This window comes from Lepidochelys kempii, chromosome 6 (genome assembly GCF_965140265.1).
Source record: "Lepidochelys kempii isolate rLepKem1 chromosome 6, rLepKem1.hap2, whole genome shotgun sequence".
Classification (NCBI taxonomy): Eukaryota; Metazoa; Chordata; order Testudines; family Cheloniidae; genus Lepidochelys; species Lepidochelys kempii.
This window is the reverse complement of record NC_133261.1, coordinates 20,778,865-20,803,102: the sequence shown is the minus strand read 5'-3', so window position 1 is coordinate 20,803,102 and position 24,238 is coordinate 20,778,865. Positions and strand designations below refer to the sequence as shown.

The window sequence follows — 24,238 nt, the reverse complement described above, 5'->3', positions numbered from 1 at the left end:
GAATGTGCTATCTGCTGATTGATTCAGCAACAGCATGATGAAGCAATTCCCATAGACTGGCATAGGAAGAAATTCCTATAAAAATAGACTCTAAAAAGTGAGAACTTTGGGGTCTGATTCTGCAAACCAACTTCCAGGAGCATCAGATGAGCATCTGACAAGGCCCTGCTCCCTCCTCATGTCCAGGCCACCTGGCCAGTGGCTTGGCATGAGCAACTCTAAGGCTGGTAACTATGATAACAACCTTGCAGAACCTGTGTGTGTGTGTGTGTGTTTGTATGAATGAATGTGTGAATAAATATGAGATTGAATGGAATGTTATAGCTATAACTAACTGCTTACTATGATTCTTTCTGTATTCACAATAAATGTGGTATTTTGCCTTTTTCCCTTTAATAAGATCCTGCTGGTTTTTATTTTATTGGTACAACATATCAAGCAGGAAATCAGAAGCGGAAAACCACTTAAGGGCTACATTAGGGACAGGCAAAATGAGAGAAATCCCAAGGTGCAGCTGTGTGAGTGCAGGAGAGGAGGGATAAAGAATGCTTGCCATAAGACTATCAAAAGACACAGAAATGTACTTGCTATCCTTAAAGAGTTTGCTCCATCCCACACTCGAAAATTGCTCATCTCTGACATACATTATCCTGTATCATCCCTAAAACATGACCCATGTGCCCACACAGAGCCTGATTTTAAAAATAGTCTCAATTTTGGCAAACACACTTCTCTAACCCAAATTACTTGTGCTTACAGTTAACTGCAGGTCCAAATGCTAGTACCTGAGGCCAAGATTTTTAAAAGAGACTAGTGATATTTTGGGTGCCCAGCTTGAGACCTCTTGAAAGAATATGATTTTCAGAGGGCAAACATAGGGCTGGATTAGGGCATAGGCATGATAGGGCCACACATAGGGTCCCAGCACCTGGAGTCATGCAATGACTTCAGATTCTAAGCTTTTATTTTAAAAAAAATCTCTAGCCCTTATGGCTGTAACGAAAAAATTGAAAATTGGCCTAGTGACGTCTGCCCGAGTCTGCAGAGAGCCTGAAATAATGACTCAGAGATGTGAACTGTCCCATGCATCTCAAAGGGGTGTGAACTCTGAGGTCCAATGTCCTGATGGTCCCTGCCAAGACCACCCCAGCAGAAGACTCTGTTTATGTGAGGTGACAGGAGAAAAGTGTAGTAGGCCTGGCCCACCCACCGAAGCAGATATACTTCAGCTGTTAGGTTATGGGCTGAGGGACACCCTGCTGCCACTTCAGAGGGAAGAAGTAATCCCTGCTGCTGCTTGGTGGCAGGGGGTTATGGGGGTCCCATTCTGCTGCACTGACTCTCTGGGATGTGAGGGGTCCCTGCCACCAGCCTCCACTATGGTGCAGGGGCTGTAGGGTGACCAGGTGTCCAGTTTTGGACTGGAATACTGGTTGAAAAGGGATCCTGGGGGCTCTGGTCAGCATTGCAGACTGGGCCATTGACTGTCTGATTGGCAGCGCCGCACTTCACGTGGCTTTTGGGAAGCAGCCAGCATGTCTCCCCCTCCGGCTCCTATGCGTAGCAGGGGTGGGGAACCTAGGCGTGGGCCAGATCCAGCCCCATGGTTAATTTCATCCGGCCCGCAGCACCCCGCCACAGGACAGGAGCCGCTGCACTGGATTGTCCTGCTGCGGGGGGAAGCCGCGAGCCTCCATGCTCCCGCCCCCCACCGCCCCTCCACGGGTGAGTGAGTGGCCCATGATTGATTTTTTTCTGTGGGTCAATGGCCCATGACAGAAAAAAGGTTCCCCACCCCAGAGCCCTCCCCCCGCACCCTAACCCCCTGCCCCAGCCCTGATCCGCTCTCCAAACCCCTCATCCCCAGCCCAGAGCACCCTCCTGCACCCCAAACCCTCTCATCCCCAGCCCCACCCCAGAATCTGCACCCCTAGCCAGAGCCCTCACACACCACCAGCTCCCTGCCCCAGCCCAGAGCCACCTCCCACACTCCGAACCCCTCGGTCCCAGCCCGGAGCACCCTCCTGCACCCTGAACCCCTCATTTCTGGCCCCACCCCGGAACCCGCACCCTCGGCCCAGAGCCCATACCTCCTTCCACAGCCCAACCCCCTGCCTCAGCCTGGAGCCCCCTCCAACACTCCAAACCCCTTGGCTCCACCCCCCAGCCCAGAGCCTCCTTCGGCACCCAAACCCCTCATCCCTGGCCCCACCCCACAGCCTGCACCCCCAGCCGGAGCCCTCACCCCGACTCTCATGCCAACCCACTGCCTCAGCCTAGAGCCTCCTCCTACACCCTGAACCCCTTATTTCCGGCCTCACCCCGGAGCTCACATCCCCAGCCAGAGCCCTCACCTCCTCCCGCATCCCAGCCCCCTGAGCCAGCCTGGTGAAACTGAGCGAGTGAGCGAGGGTGGGAAGAGCGAGCGATGGTGTGTGTGTGTGGAGTGGGGGCGGGGCCTACGAGAAGGGGTTGAGCATGGGTGGGGCTTCGGGGGAGGGGAAGGGCAAAGGTGCTCGATTTTGTGTAAGTAGAAAGCTGGCAACCCTAAGAGGCAGGGCCACAATGGGTTGCATGTCCTGGTGTGCCTAGAGTCCCAAATTGCCTGAATACATCTCTGGATGGATGCCTAACACTTTCTGAGCCTTAGGCCACTTTAAGGTGTCTCAGGTTTAGCAGTAATGCAAGGAACCTACAGCGCAGGCCTGTGTCCTGTAAGACACTGGCTCCAGCAGTTAGCATAAGGCTTAAGGCCTATGAATTTTGGCACAGATAAATGGCCCAATGGTCACTCCTAAGTTTTGGGGAATAGAGTGTTTAAGGGGGAAGTTTGTACATAATGACACCGGCAACCACAGGAAGATGAGCTAACACCAGCTTTGGGATATTTTAGATAGGAACATCTGCAGATGTCTGACCACAAGAGGGCCATGGCAATGAACTGACATATATGATAATAATTTGAGATCATTAATATACTCGCCTGTAGGAGAAGGGCTCCCCAACATTAGTAGAGCAAGGAAATACAAATAAGGAAGTGGTGTCAGCACAGCATATTATAAAGGTTGTAGCCCAGCCTGTGCAGAGGGAGGGAGAGACGTAGCCCTTGGGAGGTGCCAGGATGATGGCCACTGGTGAGGATGAGGAAGGTGATGGATGGTGAGGAAGATATTGGTTAACATTTCAGGTTGTTTTGCAAGGGATGGTGTGAGTATATGGATGTTCAGATGTACATTCTCTATTATCTCCATCTACCTTGCTGGGTTAGAGTGCTTGCAACTTTGCTAAATGTATTAATAAACTATTACAAAGACAGAAGGTTCCTAAAGTGTGAGTGTTGCAACAGTGCTCATCAGGATTCCCAACTGAACAGTAATTTTAATAATACTGGGCCCAATCTTGGGACAAGAACCTGTCAAACCTCAGAGTAATACCTGGGAATTCCTAAGTAATCAGTATAATTAATACACAATCCATAGATCAGGCTACAAGTTGGGCACCCAAAACCAAAGCACCCCAAATCTTTAGTCACTTTTGAAAACTTTGGCCCAGATGACTGTTAGTCTCCAGAACGATATTCATTTTTAAAAATCAGGCATTAAAATTTCCACTGCCCATTTTAAAACCCTTCAAATCAAAGCTACTTTTGGCAAAACCCTACCAAGGAACTGACACATGGCATATTTTGGATTGGTTTTGAAACTGAAATCATCATTCTGTTTGTGACATCACAATGCACTGCTGTGGAGATGAATGTGATGTCCCAACAGAAGATTCTGACTTCAGGGAATAAACTGCAAATGAAATCTTAAACCACCATGATCCTCGGGTTTTATGCAATTTTTCTCATAATCAAGAGTTAGAGAAGAGATAACGAAAATATACAATATCAAAGCTGATATATATTAGAAATAAGTTTTTCAAAGTTTTAAATGAATCATCAATTGCTCTTTGAGCATACATTCTAGATTTAATAAGGCCATAACTAGATGCTAAATTTCACACCATTTATATGCTAAGTGAACACTTAGTGAGTTTTAATGCAATGAAAGAGATAAACTGCAGAGGCAGATAGTCAATAAACTCAAAGCTATAAAAGCCAAGATCAATGTGTGAATATTCCAAATTCACAAAAATATTTAGACATTTAAATTCATCTTGATACGATCAAATAAAAAAAGCTCCCAGGCAACTTAATTAGATATCAGCTGAGTTTGAAACTCTACTAGAAAATGAGTAAGAATGTTAACTGCTCTTTAATATGCTGAAATGGCCTTATATATGAGCATCTAGGGGGTCAAAAATAGCCTCAAGCAAGTTCACCAGCCTGTTTATCTACAGCAGGGGTTGTCAAGCTGGGGGTCGGGACCCCTCAGGGGGTCACAAGTTTATTGCATGGGGGGTCGCAAGCTGTCAGCCTCCACCCTAAACCCCGCTTTGCCTCCAGCATTTATAATGGTGTTAAATAGATAAAAAAGTGTTTTTAATTTATAAGGGGGGGGTCGCACTCAGAGGCTTGCTGTGTGAAAAGGGTCACCAGTATAAAAGTTTGAGAACCCCTGGTCTACAGGCTTTAATCCCTTCAGCAGGGCATAGACCTCAGCCTGTGCGGATACACCAGGCAATCTCAGTTTTCCTTCACATCATGACCATACCTGGGCAAAATTTTTCAGCTGATACCTTTTTTTCAGTGAAAAATGCATATTTGGGCTACAATTTTTAATGAATTCATGTCAGTTTGACTGAATTGTTTTGGCTGAAAAAAATTTTTTTTTAAAATCAAAACGTTTCCATTTTTTCAGTTTTAAACAATTTTTGCTTCAAATTTTTCTCTAATTTTTACTAAAAACATCAAAACCATTTTGATTTTGTCACAACAAAATGTTTCATTCAACCGAAACTGAAATTTTTTGACATTTTGATTAGCTGAAAATTGACTCAGTGCTTTTCATTTTCAAAAACATTAACGAATGCCAGTGAAATGTCTGAATATTATTATTCTTCCCCACTTTACAAATGGGAAAACTGAAACAAAGGTTATGTGACTTGTCCAAGACTACAGAAAGTCAGTGACAGAGCTGGGATCAGATTTTAGGAATTCCTGGCTCTCAGCTTTTTGCCTCTCATCTGCCTTTTGCATGGAAATAGAACAGAAAAATTGGCAGAAAAAAAGTAATTGCTTAAACAAACAACCGAATAGTCTATGAGTAATCAAGAAATGCGTTATAAACTGCAATGCTGTGTGCTCTCTTTTCAGTAATGGAAACACACATAGCTATGGGGGCATCATCCAGTAGCCAACATTGCACCTAATATTTATTTTGATTTCCAAGTTTCAATCTTTTTTGTAAATTCTCAGCTCCTCATTAAAATTAGAAGAGTCAATAAACACCTGATTAACCTTACAATAATAAACTAGATGCACACAGCTCAGTGCTCCAGAGAAAGCTTATAACAATAGGCAAGCACACAGCCCTGCTCCCACAAGCAACCAAGAGGGCCTCTGCTAGTGCTCACAACCAACCCTATGAGAAACAAACCAGTGCACATGTATAGAGGATCCTACAGTAACAAACCAATGATTTTCCGCAACTGGACTGGTAGGGGTCATTAAGGAAAATGAATGGGCAGAGGAGATGAATGAAGTTTCAGATAGTTGGAAATTCCTGTCTTTTATATCAACGCTATAAGTGGCAGGGTTGTAAACACAGCAGTGAAATACTGATGCTGCAGGGGTTAGAGGAGACTTCAGAGAACATCCCATAAATCAAAATTATTCTTGTGTAGTCTTTGCCAAGCTCTCCAAAGGTAGGGCAATTGGAGGGAATTCAGAGAAGTGCAACAAAAATGACGAAGGGGCTGAAGCCTCTGACTTATGAGGAAAGATTTTAAAAGCTAACTATGCTTAGCTTGGCAGAGAGATAACAAAGGTTGGGATCTGATCACGAGTGCAAGTATTTGGATGATATAAATGTCAAAAGGAAAAAGTGTTGTTTAGGGTGGGCAAAGGGCCCATAACTAGGAGTAACGGGATGAAACTCAAGAGAAAAAAATTAGGTCAACTACCAGGAAACAACTGGCAGTAAAATCTGATAGGCTGTGGAAGAGCCTCCCCAGGGATGTGGTGGAAGCTCACTCACCAGAGCCATTTAAAATTAGACCGAGGAAAGCACTAGAGAATATAGGGGGAAATCTTCCATTGGCCTCCAGGTTTGGATAAGTGCCAATGACTTAATTGGTCTTTTCCCTCTTTAATGTCTGTAGGCTTAACCCGAAGCCCACTCAAGTCAATGGGAGTCTTTCCATGGACTTCATTGGGCTTTGGATCAGTTCCTATGTTTCTAACACAGGAATGGCATTTAATTTGGAGCATTCAGTGAAGATGGGTCGGGAGTGAAGTGCAGGCATCAGGGGGTACCTGGTCTTAATGATAATCTTAAATGTTGCTGCGTGCAATTAGTACCCAAATCTCGATGTTTCTTACCTCGTCTCCAATGAGGAATTCGTCATCGATAGTGAAGGTGACTGGGTCATTAGGGCTGAGCCACCACAGCGGCCGGAAGATGGGATACCCCCAGGAGAGCCATTCCTTGCTGAATTTTACAATGAGCGGGACAACAAAATCTTGATGCCTCTGTATGTATTGCCTAGTGAGATTCAGTACCTGAGGAGAAGAATTTAGCATATTCTCTCACTTAATAGATGGCAATATAAGAGCAGAAAAACGAGACTTTTAAGCCTACTTGTGTATTTCTGGAGGAAAAGAGTAGTTGCCCAGAAAAGCAGACACAGTAAATCCTAGCAGAATGATCAATAGACACACCAGACAATCATGTGCAAACAGCTGTGATAGATTGATAATAGCTGTAGCTATGAACTCCACTAGGAGCTGTGTGTATTGGTAATATCCCCTTTGGATTCATCTCTTCTAACCCATAAATGATTAACCCTCTGCTACTCACATAGAGGGTGTGATTTAAGCACTCACTCTCCCACCCTGAATTTCCACGAATCATTTCCCCCTTATAGTCTCCCTCAGCTCCATGTCCAAGATCAGCCTGCTTGATTCTATTCTAGATACTTGCTGTTTCAGAGGCAGCGGGGAGATGTGCATACAGAAGGACACCCTGTTTCTCTGACTGTCATTTCTGCTTCTGAATGTTCGGCAGAGTGTTCCCTTGAAGTGCAATCATCTTGGTGGAAAGTCAGCTCTTCAGGGGTGATCCACCGCCATGCTAAACTGGGGAGCACTGGAAGTGCATTATCTCCCAGGCACTTATTTGCTTCAAGGAAAGTCAGGAGCGCAGTTCTGCAGTGTTCTGTTCTACCACCACTCTTCTTCTATGTGTATGTGGAACTGCTGGGAGAGATAGCATGACTTCACGGGCAATGGTGTCATCAGTACGTTGACAGTACACAGCTCTAGGTATCACTTTCATCAGACCTGAACGGCGGGGAGTTACACTTATCACTGCTTTGTTGTCATTGAGGGTTGGATGAGAGTGACCTGGCTACAGCTTAACCCAGACAAGATAGCAGTGCCCATAGATTGGGGAAAGGACCTTGCCAGTCCAGTAGGTGTGGTTTGCTTCCTACAGTTCAGGGGTATTCGCTAGTGTTTGTCCAAGGGCTTGGCTACACTTGCAGATGTAGAGTGCTGGGAGTTAAACCAGCCTTCGGAGACAGCAGCAGGGAAAACGCTGCCGTGTGTTTACACCGTCAGCTGCAAGCGCAGTGGCGTGACCACATTAGCAGCTCTTGCAATGCCACAGAGAGCAGTGCATTGTGGTAGCTATCCCAGTGTGCAAGTGGCTGCAGCGTGCTTTTCAAATGAGGGTGGGGGTGGAGTGTGACAGGGAGTGTGTTGTGTGTACGTGGGGGGGAGAGATGGTGTGTTTTGAGGGGCAGTGTGTCAGCATGCTGTCTTGTAAGTTCAGACAGCAGCAGACCGCCTTCCCCCTCGCCCCGCCTCTCTCTCTCACACACACTCACAGCAGCAGCATTCCACAGTAATGGGTTGCTTTGTCCCGGAGCAGATAAGCAGTCAGAAACGGAGCTTTGAAAGGGGATATCCACATGCCTGCAGCTGAGTTCAAAACAATGACCAGAGTGGCCACTTGACTTCAGGAGATTATGAGATGTTTCCAGAGGCCAATCACAGTGCAGTAATGCAACACATCAACCACACTGACACCTGGGCGTTTCAGCCGGGGCACAGCAAGCTTTATGCTTCTGGTGGAGGTAGATTACCAGGAGCTCTCCAGCTGCAGAGTCCAGGTGCTCTAAGTGCCTTGCCAGTGTGGACACCTCAGGAGTTAGGGCACCCGGGGCTGATTTAATGCGCTCTAACTTGCAAGTGTAGGCAAGCCTTTAGTGGTGAACAATTTGATGGTGATTTAGGTTGCCTGATTGCTCCTGGAATCTCAGGTGGCACTGGTAGCCCAAAAGGCATTCTCTATCTCCTTTAGGTAAGGTATTTCTCTCAAACACAGACCTTGCATTGTTGTTCATATCTTTCTGACTTCTAGACTGGTTAACCACAATGTGTCCTGTTCTGAACTGCTCTTGAGAACCTCTCAGAAGCAACAGCTGGGGCAGAAGTAGCTTGCTAACCTGTTGAGCAAGTTTAGCCATGGGCACTATATTACAGGAAGTGCCATGGCTTTCTAGAACAGCTGAAACACTTGAGCCAACAGACCCTAGATATAAACATCTGGGGTTCCAGAAGCAGGGTGTTCGCACTGAACTGCTCTTGTCCTGGAATTCACTTCCTTCTCTGATCTGACTGAGCCCAGGTTTGTTGATTTCAGTGGGAGATGAAGGTTCTCAGCATTATTGAAAATCCACCCACACTTGTTTAGGAATCTATGGATTTAGGAGCCTGACTTCTTATTGGTTATTTGTTCCTGTTACTTTGGGATTACTTAATGTTTCCAATTTAGAAACACTGAACAGAAATGAAAATCCATTCTTCAGATTGTGTCGGGGGAGCTTGTATTAATGATTTTTATTATTTTTTTTAAACTCTGAATTCTGAACCTTTTGGCCTTAAACATCTCTGTGCCTCAGCTTGTTCACCTGTAAAAAAGAGAGAGTAATACCAGCCTCACGGGGGTGTTATAAAGCTCTGTTGTGATCTTTGGATGAAAGGTGCTACAGGGCAGTTTAGCTGTCTTGTGTGCATCAGGGAGCATGCGTTGGTGTAGTACGTGGAGAGTACGTACCCATTTGTCACAGCAGACCCATGGTGGAGTGCTGAAGGACATCACAGGAAGGAACGTCACAATCTGCAACCAACGAATATACAGCTCTTCTTCTGTCAGGAACTCATTTGCCAGGGTCCCTCCTGCGCAGGACATATTCAGTTTGTGAAAAGGCAAATCAAAAGTGTATGTGGAACCCACACACCTCCTGGGTGTGGTGTTCTGTCCCCTCTAGTGGCACTGAGACCATTTAGAGATTAACAAGTCCGCTACAGCCTTAGCTAAGAGCCTTGTGGCTTTTAGCTCATGCAGTAGAGGCTCATGCATTTAGCTCCAGAGATCCCAGCTTCGATCCCGCCTGCCGAAGACTGGGGTCTGTTGATGTGACATTGGCAGTCATTTATAATGAGATGCTCTAATCCCAGGATCTGTGTTGCTGCAAGGTAACCCTAGAAGTCCATAGTTTATCCACAGTACAGGCAGTAGCAGCTTCCCCTCCTGCCCCCAGCCCTGCAATGTAATTCAACCTGTTCTGGAGGGGTAAGAAAGTACTTCAGTCCTCAGGCCTATTCGCTCCTTAGCCTCTCTGTCAGACGGCAAATGAACATGCAAGTCAGAGGCCATGGCTGTGGACACTTTCCCACTGGGAAGAGGGCTGAAATCACTGACTCGTTACATACAGGCCACAGAACAGCTGGCACCTGTAACACGTCATCACTACTGAACAGGGAAAGCAATAAATGAGTGATGAAGAGGTGAAAGATTGCATTTTACAGTGGGCAAAATTTTCAAAAGCAGCTCAGTTCATTGATTTTCAAAGGGATTTAGGTTCCTAACTCTCTTTAGAAAATGTTGCCCACTATGAGCCCCACAGTATAATCCTTACCTCTTTACAGGAAGTACTATGTAATTCTTTGTTATTTGTATTGCAGTAACACCCAATGTCCCCAAATGAGAATGGTGACCCATGGTGCTAGGCGCTGTACATAAACATAGTCGCAAAAAGAAAAGGAGTACTTGTGGCACCTTAGAGACTAACCAATTTATTTGAGCATAAGCTTTCGTGAGCTACAGCTTACTTCATCGGATGCATCAACTGGAAGGGTGGAGTGAGAAAGCAGCTGGCATTATCAGATCAGGTTAACATTGCCTCAAGGGCCAGGACTACATAGGACACTTCACCTGCAAGCTATCCCTGGATACTGCTTTTTCCGGTATATTTTGTTCCAATTCCACATCCGCACCCCAAGCAAAATAAACTACACAGTAAAAGCACTGCTTTGCTGGCCTAACTGCACCTCCACTCAGGGCTTTTGGCAACACAACTATGACAGTCAGGCATCACAAAGCTTCGCACCTCTGACCAACCTAGCTGTTCCAGCAGAAGTCTATAGTGTAGAGATGGGAGATTGTCCAAATTTAGCAGTAGTCAAATTACCCAGGTAGACTTTGAAGCCTCTCTCATTTCCCACCTCACTAAGGAAAAATGGGTGCAGTAGACCTCACCTAGTGAGGTGGGAGAGGTCACATCTCTTCTGTGCTATGGTTTAGCTGGTGACATTTTTATGCCAGCCTGGGTTAGAAAGGGAGCAGTCCCTAGGACAACACTGTATAGATAGACCAGGACCAGATCCTCAGGCAATGTAAATCTTTATCCAAGTTATATGGAACTACATATAACTAAGGCTAAGGATCTGGCCCTGTGTATCTGCAGCAGAAAAACGATTTCTTTTGTTTTTGTTTTTACAAAAATCTAGATTTTTGTGAACAACAGATAATGCAACATTGGTAAGTAAAACTGGCTGCATTCTTTAAAAAAAAAAACCCACCGGAAAATAGTGTTTGTCAAAAATATTTGAGTGTGTGTGTGTGTGTGTGTGTGTGTGGAGGGGGGATTGTTTTGATTAAGTTTTTCATTTCCCAAAAGCATGTTGGGGGATTTTTTTTTCTTCAGAATATTTGGTTTTGAAATGACCAGGTAAAACCTACTTCTCCCTCCCACTTTCTGATAGTTTTTAGACTTTTGTCAGTTGGAAAACTAATAGCGTGTTGAAGCGTTAACACTTGAAAATATGGTTTTAAACAAGAAAAAAAGTGTTTCCCTCTCACTGGAAAAAGTTGAGAAACAGCAAGGAAGGGTGGGAAGGTGAAAAACAAAAACACCCCACTCTCACATATTTTTGGAATTTCACATTGGGAAAATTTCAAAAGGGGATTTTTTTCCTACAAAAAATGTTTCAAGAAAAATCCCAGTTTTCCAGGCTTCTCTACTTGAAAGGGTAATAATACGTCTGAAAATATGTTAGTCTTATAAGGATTTTCCACTGTATAGTATTTAAGAAGAAGAAAGTCATAACAGCTACAGAAGCAAGCATGGTTCAGGACACCACAGACCAGATCCTCAGCTGGTGTAAACCAAGATAGTTTTGTTGAAGTCAATGCAGCAATGCTGACTTACCATCAGCTATGGATCTAACCCCACATGTTCCGCCACAGGTGGTTATGTGGAGACAAAAGTTTTCCAGAGAGTTTCAAAATGAGTACAATTGGTTGGTCTATGAACTGATCTATTGGTCTGACTGAATGGGACAGAGAGAGTGCAGGTAAGGAAGAAAAGGTTAATGTTACTGGCCATCTGACTGCTGAAATAAAATATGAATAAATAAATAAAATAAAATATAATTTAGGTCAGTCCATGCTATGGAGATTTAAAATTAATTAAGTGATGCAGTGGTAACTCCAGCTGGAGTATCACAGTGCACAGGCTGTAGTGGTTAAATTACAGACAAATGTTCTAGATAAATCACCTGCTGAAAGAAGGAAAATCTTTAACTTTTTCTCTTGCCTTCTTTCTTTTCAGAACTGAATGGTTTAACAGTAATGCCAGGTTTCTGTAAGTCTTGTCAAAGAGAAAAGCAGCTACAGCACACCACTCCAGCAAGCTAAATATATACAATTTTATAAAATCACAGTGAAAACTGTCCTTTTCTGTAACTATTTTCTGCTGATTACCAGTATACTTATGTAAACAGAAGCTATTTCCTTTCTAATCAGCTTCCTCTTTCTCTCAGATTCATTCAAACACAATCCAGTGACTGTGAAAGTCATTTTGACATCACAAGACCCTAGACTGAGGAGTAACTGAATGAATCAAGCAGCAGTAGGGAAGAGATTATTATAAAACAAAGAAACTTTGTTTTGTTTTGCCAGAATCTTGGTAATTACCACTGAGAAAGGCATTATGGAGAGATGAATATCAGCAGAAAGCCAGAAGGCATTTGGACATGCAATATATTCCATTTTCCAATGTTCTCAGGAGATGAAATTCATCCTTTAGTAAGAGTCTACGCTGAGGATTTAAATGGGATTTAAATAATATACAGACCTTGTGCTGATCCTCTGCCCTGAGGGTGAATTTTACCCAGAGTGAGTAATATGGAATATGGGTGTCATGAGATTTCAAAAGTCATAAACTGGGGAAATAGATGGCTCTGGGATAGGAAGATTTTAATTTCTAAGTCGCCAGCTTGAATCCAGCCCAAGTTATTACTGGAAATGGGCATAGGCGCAGAGCTTAATTTGTACTGGGGCTTAGCCCTGGCACCTCTTTTCATGCTAGGGCACAGCCCGCATGCCTCTTTCGCCAGTGGCATTTAATAAGGCGTGCAATTCTACACCTGCGTGCAAGTCATGACCTTGTATATACTGTGAGTGCGAGGTCATGCTGTGCGGGTGATACCATTTTGTTCTACAAAATGGCATTCTCCATGCGGCATGACCTTGCCTGTATGGTGGACGCCATTTTGTTATGCTTGAGCCCCGCACTTCTTCCTTCTCAAATTAAACACTGCATCGGAGACCCTGGGCCAGATCCTCAGATAATTTAAATCGGTCTAGCTTCACTGACATCAACTGAATGCTTCTTGGTCTCAAGCAATAGGGGATTTAGGGCTTGGGAGCAGATTGGATAGCTGATCCTGCTATCACAGGACGGTGGCAACCTGGAGGTCCATGGTTTGTGCCCAGATTCATGACACTATGCCACAGGATTTAAATCCTTAGTTTTTTCCAAAGTTCTTCCAAACAAAATCAGTAGACTAGATATTGACCAAACACAGAGGGCACTGACCCCCAGACACAGCACTAGAAAGTTTCATGCAAAGAGTAGCACCACCGGGATTACTACACTCATTCTAGAGAAGAAACTGAGTTCAGATAGGGCCTGAGATGTATTCCTATTCTCCCTGGCTTTGTTGCTCCTTCCTTAAATAGCTTGGTGGTAATAACTGGATCTGCTCCATCACATGGAAAATGGTGGAGGGGGCAGGTACCAATGACTAATTTAGAAGAAACACATGGGATAAATGGACGCAGATTCCGATTCCCCTCTGAAACACTAGACAGTCGCTTGAGGGTTAAAAAAAAAAAAGGAAAGGAAAAGAAAAAGATAATGGAACTGGTTTAAATCAAAATTTTTGATTTAAAAACCTACTGCAGGAATTAAAAACCCAGATCCCCTTCTAATAGTAAGAGGCTTTCAGAAACAGAGCATTTGTTTTGGTATAGCTTTACAAGTAACAGCTCACTGTACGAATACAGAGCCCATACACTTCTACTACCTAAGCCTGGCAGGAAAGCTTCAATATTGAACTTGCTTCTCGTACACACCTCTTGCCACCAGCCTCCCTCATTTTTCTTCTTCATTATTTGTAGTGTGGGAGCACCCAGTGGCCTAAACCAGGATCAGAGCCCCACTGGGCTAGATGCTAGCACGAGCACACAAGTCCCTGCCCTGAAAGAATACAAGCTAGGAAGACACTTGTCAGCTTGTCTTTAACAGTACTGTGTGTGTTCACATGTGCCACAGTACAGGACAACCGTTAGCACCCTCACTGACTTCCTCTGGTGTTTTTCTCTCTATTATATTCTCCATGGGAATAGGTTGGGTTGCTAGTAGAGAGTTCAATGAAGATAGAAAAACTCTGTGCTGTATTACTGGCCAACATGTTCAAAAACAGAAGTTAGCTCCTAATGGAAAAGAGGATACTAAGGACAGACATGATAGCCGTCTTCAAATACTTGAAAGGCTACCATAAAAAAATGGAGAAAAATTGTTCTCTCTTGCCACAGAGGGCAGGACAAGAGGCAATGGGTTCAAACTACGCATGGCAGATTTAGATTAAATCTCAGGAAAAACTTCCTAACTGTAAGAACAGTAGGACAGTGAAACAGATGCCTAGGGAGGTTGTGGAAGCTCCTTCACTGGAGGTTTTCAAAAGGAGGCTCCATAGCCATCTGTCTTGGATGGTTTAGCCCAGGGGTGGGCAAACTTTTTGGCTCGAGTGCCACATCTGGGTATGAAAATTGTATGGCAGGCCATGAATGCTCACGGTTCCCAGCCAATGGGAGCTGCAGGGGCGGCGCTTGGGACAGGGGCAGCGTGCGGCGCCCCCTGGCTGCCACGACACATAGGAACAGGAGGCAGAACATGCTGCTGCTTCCGGGAGCCTCACAGCGCCATGGCACATGCAGAGCAGGGCAAGCCCCGGACCCTGCTCCCCGTCAGGAGCTTAAGGGCTAGATTAAAACATCTGAAGGGACGGATGCGGCCCCCAGGCTGTAGTTTGCCCACCCCTGGTTTAGACACAACAAATCCTGCATCTTGACAGGGGGTTAGACTAGATTACTTTTGTGGTGCCTTCTAACCTGATGATTCTATGTACCTAGATCAGTGGCTTGGTTATCAGATGCACTGACTTCCCATCATGCACTTTAACCTCAGAGGGAACTGTTGGGTGCTCAGTACTTTTGAAAATGGGGGCACTTATTTAGGTTTCTAAATATGGCTTTAGGAGCCTAGCTTTAGGTACCCACTTTTGAACATCTTGTCCAGCTATGTCTGCATTACCAGACATTTCAGAATCCCTGAGAGTAAAAAAAATCTCTCTCTAAAAGTATCCAACTTACCCATTTGTAAATCAAAAGCCTGGGGATGCTATTGGCCATGAACGTTATCACCCCAGTAAGTTGCTCCAAGTAGGGAGGCTTAAGAACAATACATCTAGAGGTGACGGGGCAAAAAACAGTGCTGCTCTGTACTTCAAGCTGGAGGGAGAGAATGCTCAAATTGGCAGGCACTTGAAGATCCTAACATTGGCTAAGGCTGTCTCCTACTAAAAGCTATTTTTAAAGCAGGAGAAAGGACTCAAACAGAAAAAAACCCTATTTTAAAAATGTGCTTGAAAAAGGTGACTGAAAAAATAACCATTTTAGACGGTGCAGGTAGCCCTCCCTACAGTTAAAGTTGCCCACAACTTTTCATTTGTAAGACCCTATTTTCTGTTGTTTATAACCTTGCCAAACTGAAACCCTTTGGCTGAAGTTTTCCACACTGGGTGTCTGCCTGTGGCTGAACTCTTTGGGGGAAACTTTCAGCAAAAATAATTCAGCTGTTTCCGAGAACAGGATAAGGAAAAAATATGTTGTCTTGCCCATGTTAGTGAAGTGGTTGTAGGAATGTTATTTTTAGAAGCGCTAATGTCTCCAGGCTTTGGAGCAGAGACTTGAAATTTGGCAAGGGGGTGGCCTTTGTGACAGGAAAGTGTCTTTTGCTGTTTCTATGAAAAAACTACCCAAATTTGTCCAAGAAAAAATTACCGTTCATATACACCCAATAGAGACGTGTTAGAGTTTGGCTTCTAAATTCTCCAACAAGTCTGTCTGTACTGAGCATGCTCCAGCCCCTCACAGCTCCTACATGCCGCTGGACTGTGCATGCACCATCCCCGCGGTGTTGGGGCTGAGCAGGACTTTCCCTGCAATTGCTGTTTCAGGCTGCTCTGGGACAGGGCGCTAGAACTGAGAGCAGGGACACTGTCTGCCCTGTGCTCTCAATGCTCCCCCTGCTGGCATCTAGGTCATGAGGAGAGAGAAGAAGTCGCATGACACAGAATGCAGTAGGGTAAGGAACATATGGTAGGGAGGACCTGGGTAGAGAGGGGTTGCAGATAATGCTAAGTATTCTGAAAATTCACACCCTAAGGGCCAGATTTTTAAAGCTATATAGGAGCCTAAAGACACAGATAGGTGTCTAGTACGATTTTCATAGGCACTCTTGAAAATCCCACTAGGCACCTATCTGCGGCCTTAGGCACCTAAATACCTTTAAGAATCAGGCCTTTAGCATCACATATCAGGCACCCAAAATTTGTGGACACTTTTGACTTTAATTTCGCTGTGTGTCAGTCCCACCATCTATAAAATGGAGATAATACCAATCCTACATGTCACGGGGATGTTATGAAAATAAATTAATTAATGTTTAATGAGAGCTATAGAAAAAAACCATGAGGAAATTAATTATTCTGTCCTTAGGGCAAGGTTTGAATAGTGTACATTAAATAAGGCCTAAGGCTATACACTGAGTGATGGGAATAAAACAAAATTCACTGACCAGCCTGCACTGAATGAGGGAAGAGTCCTGTGGAAAAGAATAGTATGTGCTCATGTCATTAAAGATTGTATCTTAATGGATATGCACAAGGGGCCAGATGAAAGTTGTGCAGGAAACCTAAATTCTGATCTTTTCTAAGTTTGTAATGCTTAATGTTGTTTTGACATAGGCTTTTTTTTTTTTTTTGGATGCACTGTAATGTTATATATACACTTAAAGAAAAAAAAGGGGGAAATCTCATCATTATTAAGATAAACTCCTTTTAAGGGTATGCTTAGACAGGCCAATAATATACTTCTGGGTTTGGCTCTGCTAAAGCAAGTTTTAAATGCGAAAAATGAGCTGTATAAAACAATATTAAATTAGACCTGAGAGAAACTAAGTGCTGCTCTGGCCCTGCACTGCCTGAGGGAACTTTAGCCAAGCACGTTGTAAGCAGGAAGCCAGAAACGTCAAAGAAAGTGTAAACAACCTGTGCAGATGCGGCTCTAATGACAACTCTCTCCCGCCCCCACCCCCGCCTGCTCTGGGGGTGTTTTTCCCCACATCTCTCCTCTGCCAGGTGTGAATGATTCAAACAAACCCCACTGCAAGAGTGAGATGGTCAAAAAGGAGGAGGTTCTGAGGTACACAGACACAAGAGGCAGCAACTTCATATTAAATTACTAGCTCTTAATTACACAAAAGAAAAACAAAAAACAGTGCAGTTAAATGCAGCCTTACAACCTGGCATCCATCCATCCATCCATCCACCTCCTGGAGACAGGCCTGTCCTTGCCTACAGACAGCTCCCCAACCTGAAGCAAATACTCACCAGCAACCACATACCACACAACAGAACCACTAACCCAGGAACCTATCCTTGCAACAAAGCCCGTTGCCAACTGTGCCCACATAACTATTCAGGGGACACCATCACAGGGCCTAATAACATCAGCCACACTATCAGAGGCTCGTTCACCTGCACATCCACCAATGTGATATATGCCATCATGTGCCAGCAATGCCCCTCTGCCATGTACATCGGTCAAACTGGACAGTCTCTACGTAAAAGAATAAATGGACACAAATCAGATGTCAAGAATTATAACATTCATAAACCAGTTGGAGAACACTTCAATCTCTCTGGTCACGCGATTACAGACATGCAAGTTGTGATATTACAACAAAAAAACTTCAAATCCAGACTCCAGCGAGAAACTGTTGAATTGGAATTCATTTGCAAATTGGATACAATTAACTTAGGCTTGAATAGAGACTGGGAGTGGCTAAGTCATTATGCAAGGTAACCTATTTCCCCTTGTTTTTTCCTACCCCCCCCCCCTTCTCAGACATTCTTGCTAAACCCTGGATTTGTGCTGGAAATGGACCAACTTGATTATCATACACATTGTAAGGAGAGTGATCACTTTAGATAAGCTATTAGCAGCAGGAGAGTGGGGTGGGAGGAGGTATTTTTTCATGCTTTGTGTGTATATAAAAAGATCTTCTACACTTTCCACAGTATGCATCCGATGAAGTGAGCTGTAGCTCACGAAAGCTCATGCTCAAATAAATTGGTTAGTCTCTAAGGTGCCACAAGTAGTCCTTTTCTTTTGGCCCAGGTCTGTCCCCTTCTATCAGGATCTTCACCAGTTTGAACCTCTACCATAATTGTGTCCCTATAGGGAGTGAGTGAACAGTCCCCCTCAGTTCTCCATCTAGGGTGAACAGGTTTCCTCCTTGAGGGCACAAGGCACCAGTCACTCTGATTTTGTCCACTGGGATAAGATGGGTTCTCCCAACAGGGCATGAGGCACCACTCAACCCGGCTGGCTCCGAGATGATGAACATGGCTCTCTACAAATGATCTGAGACATCTACACTGACCCGTGGTTGTGCCTCTGGAATGAACACAGTTCTGTCAAAAGGCCACTGAGCTGCCCATCAGCCCTGGCTTATGTCTTAACTTAGCAATGGTATCTCTATGCAAGGATCCTCTATGAATGATCCAGAGCTACATCCGTTGGATCATTTTGTAGGTTGCAATGGAGGAAGAGGAAGTTCCTTTCCCTCAGGAGACCTAGGTACTTTAGCAAACTGTGCTGTGGCTTTGTACTTGGACTACTGAGCCCACACCCCAATCAGCAGGGGGAGCTGTTGAGCAACTCCATAACTGGGCTGGAATAAGGGCTTCACACTGGGGTAAACTGCACCCAGTGCAAACGATGCTGCCTTCATGTAAGTAGAGTTTGCAGCGATGGTTGAACTCCCAGTGCTGATAAGTGTCACCATGAAAATACTGGCTGGTCAAGGAGCGGTGGGGAGCGGCAGGTCAAAAATAATCCGAGGGCGTTGGGAGCAGCCGTTTGTAAGGCTGTGGTCAGTGGGAGCTTGGCACCAAATTACTAATGAGGAGCAGAGCCCTAAGTATAGAAAATGGCACCCATGGATTGTACAGCTACTCTCCATTAGGCCTTTCATAAGGTATCCTCCTTCTCAGACCTGACTCGAGTGTGCTGGACTCGAATGCAGACTTCAGCTCAACCATTTTAAAGTGGCAGCAGAAATTCATAGAGTCCACCATTGTTCTTACCCTCTGAGTGGGGAGATGGCCTGGGGCAGGTGATGGCAAAAGCGTAACTACCAGGTAGCTATGCAGCCCGTAGAGCTCTAAGATGCAGCCTCTGTAGGCCCTCTTGGTACAGCCCTTGGCAGGTCCCAACACACAGGGCCGTCCCTAGGCATACGGAGGGCACCGGAAAATTTGGGGCACCACGCTCACTGGCATCCTCTCTTCTCTGGCTCCTCCCCCTTGCTGGGCCAGGGGGCTTCTCCCCGACCCCAGCTCCTCCTTCCCTCCCTCCCTCCTCAGCTGGCTGGCTGAGGGCTCCAGCCTCCGGCTCTGCCGCCCCAGCCCTGGGGAGCCCAGAGTGGCGTGGCAGCCTGGCCCACCACCGCCCGGAGTGGAGTCCTTCCCTGGACCCAGCCTGCCTGCGCCCCTCACAGGCCGGGGCCAGGTCAGGAGGAGCGAAACTTCCACATGGGGTGGGGGGGAGGCGGTGAGGGAGGGGACTTAAAGTGAGAGTGCACTCACTGTCTCTCACACTTCCCTAACCCACACACTGTCTCCCTCACACACAGACTGGCTCTCACACCCACATACACTCTGCCTCTCACGAGTCACAGTCCTCCAATACTGATTGTCTCAACCACACACACACACGTACACACACAGTTGTATCATTGTCGTTGTTATTACTGCTTGGTACTGCTCGGTCAAAATGTTTGTGGTGAGCCAGGAGTGGCAAGGGGCTGCAGGAGGGCCGTGGGCTCTGGCAAGATGCAGCCTCCACCTGACAGCGTGAAGCCTGCTGTGAGTCACTGCTGCAGCGTTTGCTGCGTACGAAGCTCCGTGTGTGTCAGCAATGGTGATGGGAGGTCCTGGGGGTCTGTGCCCTCTTGACACACTGGGGTCAGTGGCACCAGCTGAGGACAGCCTTCAATGGAGCATAGGGGCACCAGTTTAATAATACTGCCTAGGGCCCCATAAATCATAGGACGGCCCTGCCAACATACACAAGAAACTTGCAAGAAACCTCTGCGCACGCACAATCTTGCATCCCTGGTCCAGGAGACTCTAGCACCAATAGCATTGCAGAGAAACTCCTGTGAGAGGCAGACTGGGGTGAGCATATGCCCGGCCCTGAGAAAAGGATGTGGATGGTGCTGCTGTACGTGCTTCCCCATTGCTCCCAGAGGTATCACCCTTGCCTCAGACACAAGGGACCAGACTCTGAGCTGATGTGAGTCAGCATAGCTTCATAGACTCATAGACTTTAAGGTCAGAAGGGACCATTATGATCGTCTAGTCTGACCTCCTGCACAATGCAGGCCACAGAATCTCACCCACCCACTCCTGCAATAAACCTCTCACCTATGTCAGAGCTATTGAAGTCCTCAAATCATGGTTTAAAGACTTCAAAGTGCAGAGAATCCTCCAGCAAGTGACCCGTGACCCATGCTGCAGAGGAAGGCGAAAAATCCCAAGGTCTCTGCCAATCTGCCCTGGAGGAAAATTCCTTCCCGACCCCAAATATGGCGATCAGCTGAACCCTGAGCATGTGGGCAAGACTCACCAGCCAGACACCCAGGAAAGAATTCTCTGTAGTAACTCAGATCCCACCCTATCTAGTGTCCCTTCACAGGCCATTGGGCATCTTTACTGTTAATAGTCAAAGATCAATTAATTGCCAAAATTAGGCTATCCCATCATACCATCCCCTCCATAAATTTATCAAGTTTAGTCTTGAAGCCAGATATGTCTTTTGCCCCCACTGCTTCCCTTGGAAGTCTTTTCCAGAACTTCACTCCTCTGATGGTTAGAAACCTTCGTCTAATTTCAAGTCTAAACTTCCCAGTGGCCAGTTTGTATCCGTTTGTTCTTGTGTCCACATTGGTACTGAGCTTAAATAATTCCTGTCCCTGCCTGGTATTTATCCCTGTGATATATTTATAGAGAGCAATCATATCTCCCCTCAGCCTTCTCTTGGTTAGGCTAAACAAGCCAAGCTCTTTGAGTCTCCTTTCATAAGACAGGTTTCAGAGTAACAGCCGTGTTAGTCTGTATTTGCAAAAAGAAAAGGACTACTTGTGGCACCTTAGAGACTAACCAATTTATTTGAGCATGAGCTTTCGTGAGCTACAGCTCACTTCATCGGATGCATACCGTGGAAACTGCAGCAGGCTTTATTTATACACAGAGAATATGAAAAAATACTTAATTTAAACTTGGAGAGTGGTCAGTTTGGATGAGTGGATTTAAACTTGGAGAGTGGTCAGTTTGGATGAGCTATTACCAGCAGGAGAGTGAGTTTGTGTGTGTATGGGGGTGGGGGGGATGTGAGAAAACCTGGATTTGTGCTGGAAATGGCCCACCTTAATTATGCACATTGTAGGGAGAATGGTCACTTTGGATGAGCTATTACCAGCAGGAGAGTGAGTTTGTGTGTGTGGTTTTTGGGAGGGGGGTGAGGGGGTGAGAGAACCTGGATTTGTGCAGGAAATGGCCCAACTTTATTATCATGCACATTGTGTAAAGAGTTGTCACTTTGGATGGGCTATCACCAGCAGGAGAGTGAATTTGTGTGGGGGGGTGGAGGGTGAGAAAACCTGGAATTGTGCTGGAAATGGCCCACCTGATGATCACTTTAGATAAGCTATTACCAGCAGGACAGTGGGGTGGGAGGAGGTATTTTTTCATATTCTCTGTGTATAAATAAAGCCTGCTGCAGTTTCCACGGCATGCATCCGATGAAGTGAGCTGTAGCTCACGAAAGCTCATGCTCAAATAAATTGGTTAGTCTCTAAGGTGCCACAAGTACTCCTTTTCTTTTTGCGAATACAGACTAACACGGCTGCTACTCTGAAATTAGTCTCTAAGGTGCCACAAGTACTCCTTTTCTTTTTTCATAAGAGAGGCTTCATTGAATGGGGTTATGCTAACTTACACCAGGTGAGGCTCTGGCTCAATACCTCAAGGAGCTGGTGCACAGTTCCTTGGGCTCCCACTATGCCACATGGCCAGTTCACAGTCTACCCAAGAGACGAAAGTGGATGCAATCTATGCCAGTTTATACAAATTTACATGCAGTCCTCAGGCTCCTGGCATATTTTCAATGAGCTGGACCCAGTTAAGTTGCCCTTGGTACAAAATTAAGGAGTTCTTTGAAATCTAACCCCAGGGAACCTAGAATCATATGGGTTTCCTATTTAATTTGATAAAAACCTTTCTTTAAAATCCCTGGTTAATAAATCAAATAAACTTGATGTGGCATAGAATAGGATACCAACCCCCCCACCCCCGAGGCTGTGTCTTAATATAGCTTTCTATGGTTTTTAGCAGCTTGCTGATGGAGCTAACAGACCACATGCATTCTTCCTGCTGTAGCAAGAGGCAATGCTTCGACCTTACAAAATTCATGCAGAATGGTCGGGGATACGAACAGATCACAAAAATATATTACCTACAGCATCCGGAATGAAGAAGTTGTAGCCAAGAAGACTGTAGTGAAGCACAGAAGGTATAATTCCCTTCAAACCAGCGTAGCTCCAGTCCGACTGGAGCGGGGTCATTTGAATGAAGAGTGGCAGGTGGTTAGATCTAGGAGCAACAAGGGCAGATGAACAGCAAACCAGAAAAACACATGTAATGTTTAGTAAGCCAGGTTGCCTCAGCTCTTTCAGAAAGCATTGCCTGCCTCGCCCTGTGCTGTGACATCTGTCAACTGAGGGTGTGCGCATGCTGGAGCGAGAACAGATAGTCTGAACCCCTAGGTAGAGCTTGGGGTAGTTAGCCCGTCCTGCCACCTGTGTAGCCACAGATACACTGCTGTTTGTGTGTCTACCTAAACTGGAAATTACACCTCCAGTGCTAGTGTAGACATACTCTGAATGCTCATCCCTTCTAGAACAAGGCACCTTTTGCCATTTGCTTACATTTTTCAGTACCTAGATGACTTCAGTGTATTTTAGCAAGAGTTTATTTGTATGGTGATGTTGGAACAATTAATCTGTCTGGCTTTAGCAAAACGCTGTCCTCCCTGCTTTTGTCCTGAAATGGCTAGGTTTATTTCTAACTCTGCTCTTTCATTGTGCTGTCCTTGCAAAACTCTTAGTTTCATTTCATGTAAAGCTGGGTAACTTCATGTTCCAGTTAGGAATTCTGTTATTTTTGAGGTTATAATAGACATAGGTTTCACTTCATGAATTTCATATTTATCTACATTATTGTCTGGTGGTATTACTGTGTTTACTGCCCTGCTATTGGTATCAGCTGGGGCAAGTCTTTATTCAATTTTTATTTCAAGTATGGAATAATTCTCTCGAACTTCAGCATCACAAATTGGGATCTAGGTTGTGCTGAAGATTAAATCTAAACACATTTCCAAGCAGTCTTCAACCAGTTTATTAATGGCTCTTTTCGGGCGTGGGTACGTACATAACGTAAGACAAACACAAACACCTTCTTTTCAATCTAGAAGTCATTTCTTTCTGCCATGTTTAGGTATCATAAATCAAATGCAACAGGCTACTCTTCGAGTGCACAATACAGATAAAAATCAACAACTGGTCTAATAGAAGTTAAATTCATGGTTAGGTGCCTCTCCCTTGCTGTCTGCCAAAATCAGCGAAGTCTTTCATTGTGTTCTTTGAGGTCTCTAGCCCAAATCAGAATTTCATCCATTATGACTTTCACCCCTTAGAACTCCTCACAAGTCTTTACACTGTTTGATATGCTCTGGAACACAATTAACAATTAAAGGCACACCTTAAAACACCCAAACAGTGTCTGAAAAGTCACTAATTTAGAACTTGACACAATGCAGGTTCTTCATCTAACACTGAGAATATTTTTGGTACAAAGTGTTAGGCCCCCAATTCTTCAAGTTTTAGTCATATACAGTTCACATTTTCTGACTTTATTTAAACCACATGGATTGATACATATTCTTAATTCATTTGGCTTTCAGTTTACATGTCTAGAGTTAGATCTGTCTGTAAGTTGATCTAAATTTTCAGTAATTACTGTTTTTTCCATACA

General features: G+C 45.0%; 1 protein-coding gene across 7 annotated transcripts in view; it reads right to left on the bottom strand.

Moving 5' to 3' along the window:
- Positions 1–24,238, bottom strand: part of LOC140912529 (SITS-binding protein-like) — a 73,369-nt gene that overhangs the window by 17,820 nt on the left and 31,311 nt on the right. For 5 of the 7 annotated variants that reach the window (XM_073347040.1, XM_073347038.1, XM_073347036.1 and 2 more), the window contains 3 exons: positions 22,662–22,798; positions 9,225–9,346; positions 6,485–6,664 (listed from right to left, as the gene is read on the bottom strand). In XM_073347040.1, coding sequence (XP_073203141.1) covers positions 6,485–6,664; positions 9,225–9,346; positions 22,662–22,798 — 439 coding nt within the window. The other 2 variants (XM_073347042.1, XM_073347043.1) reach the window with 2 other exon arrangements.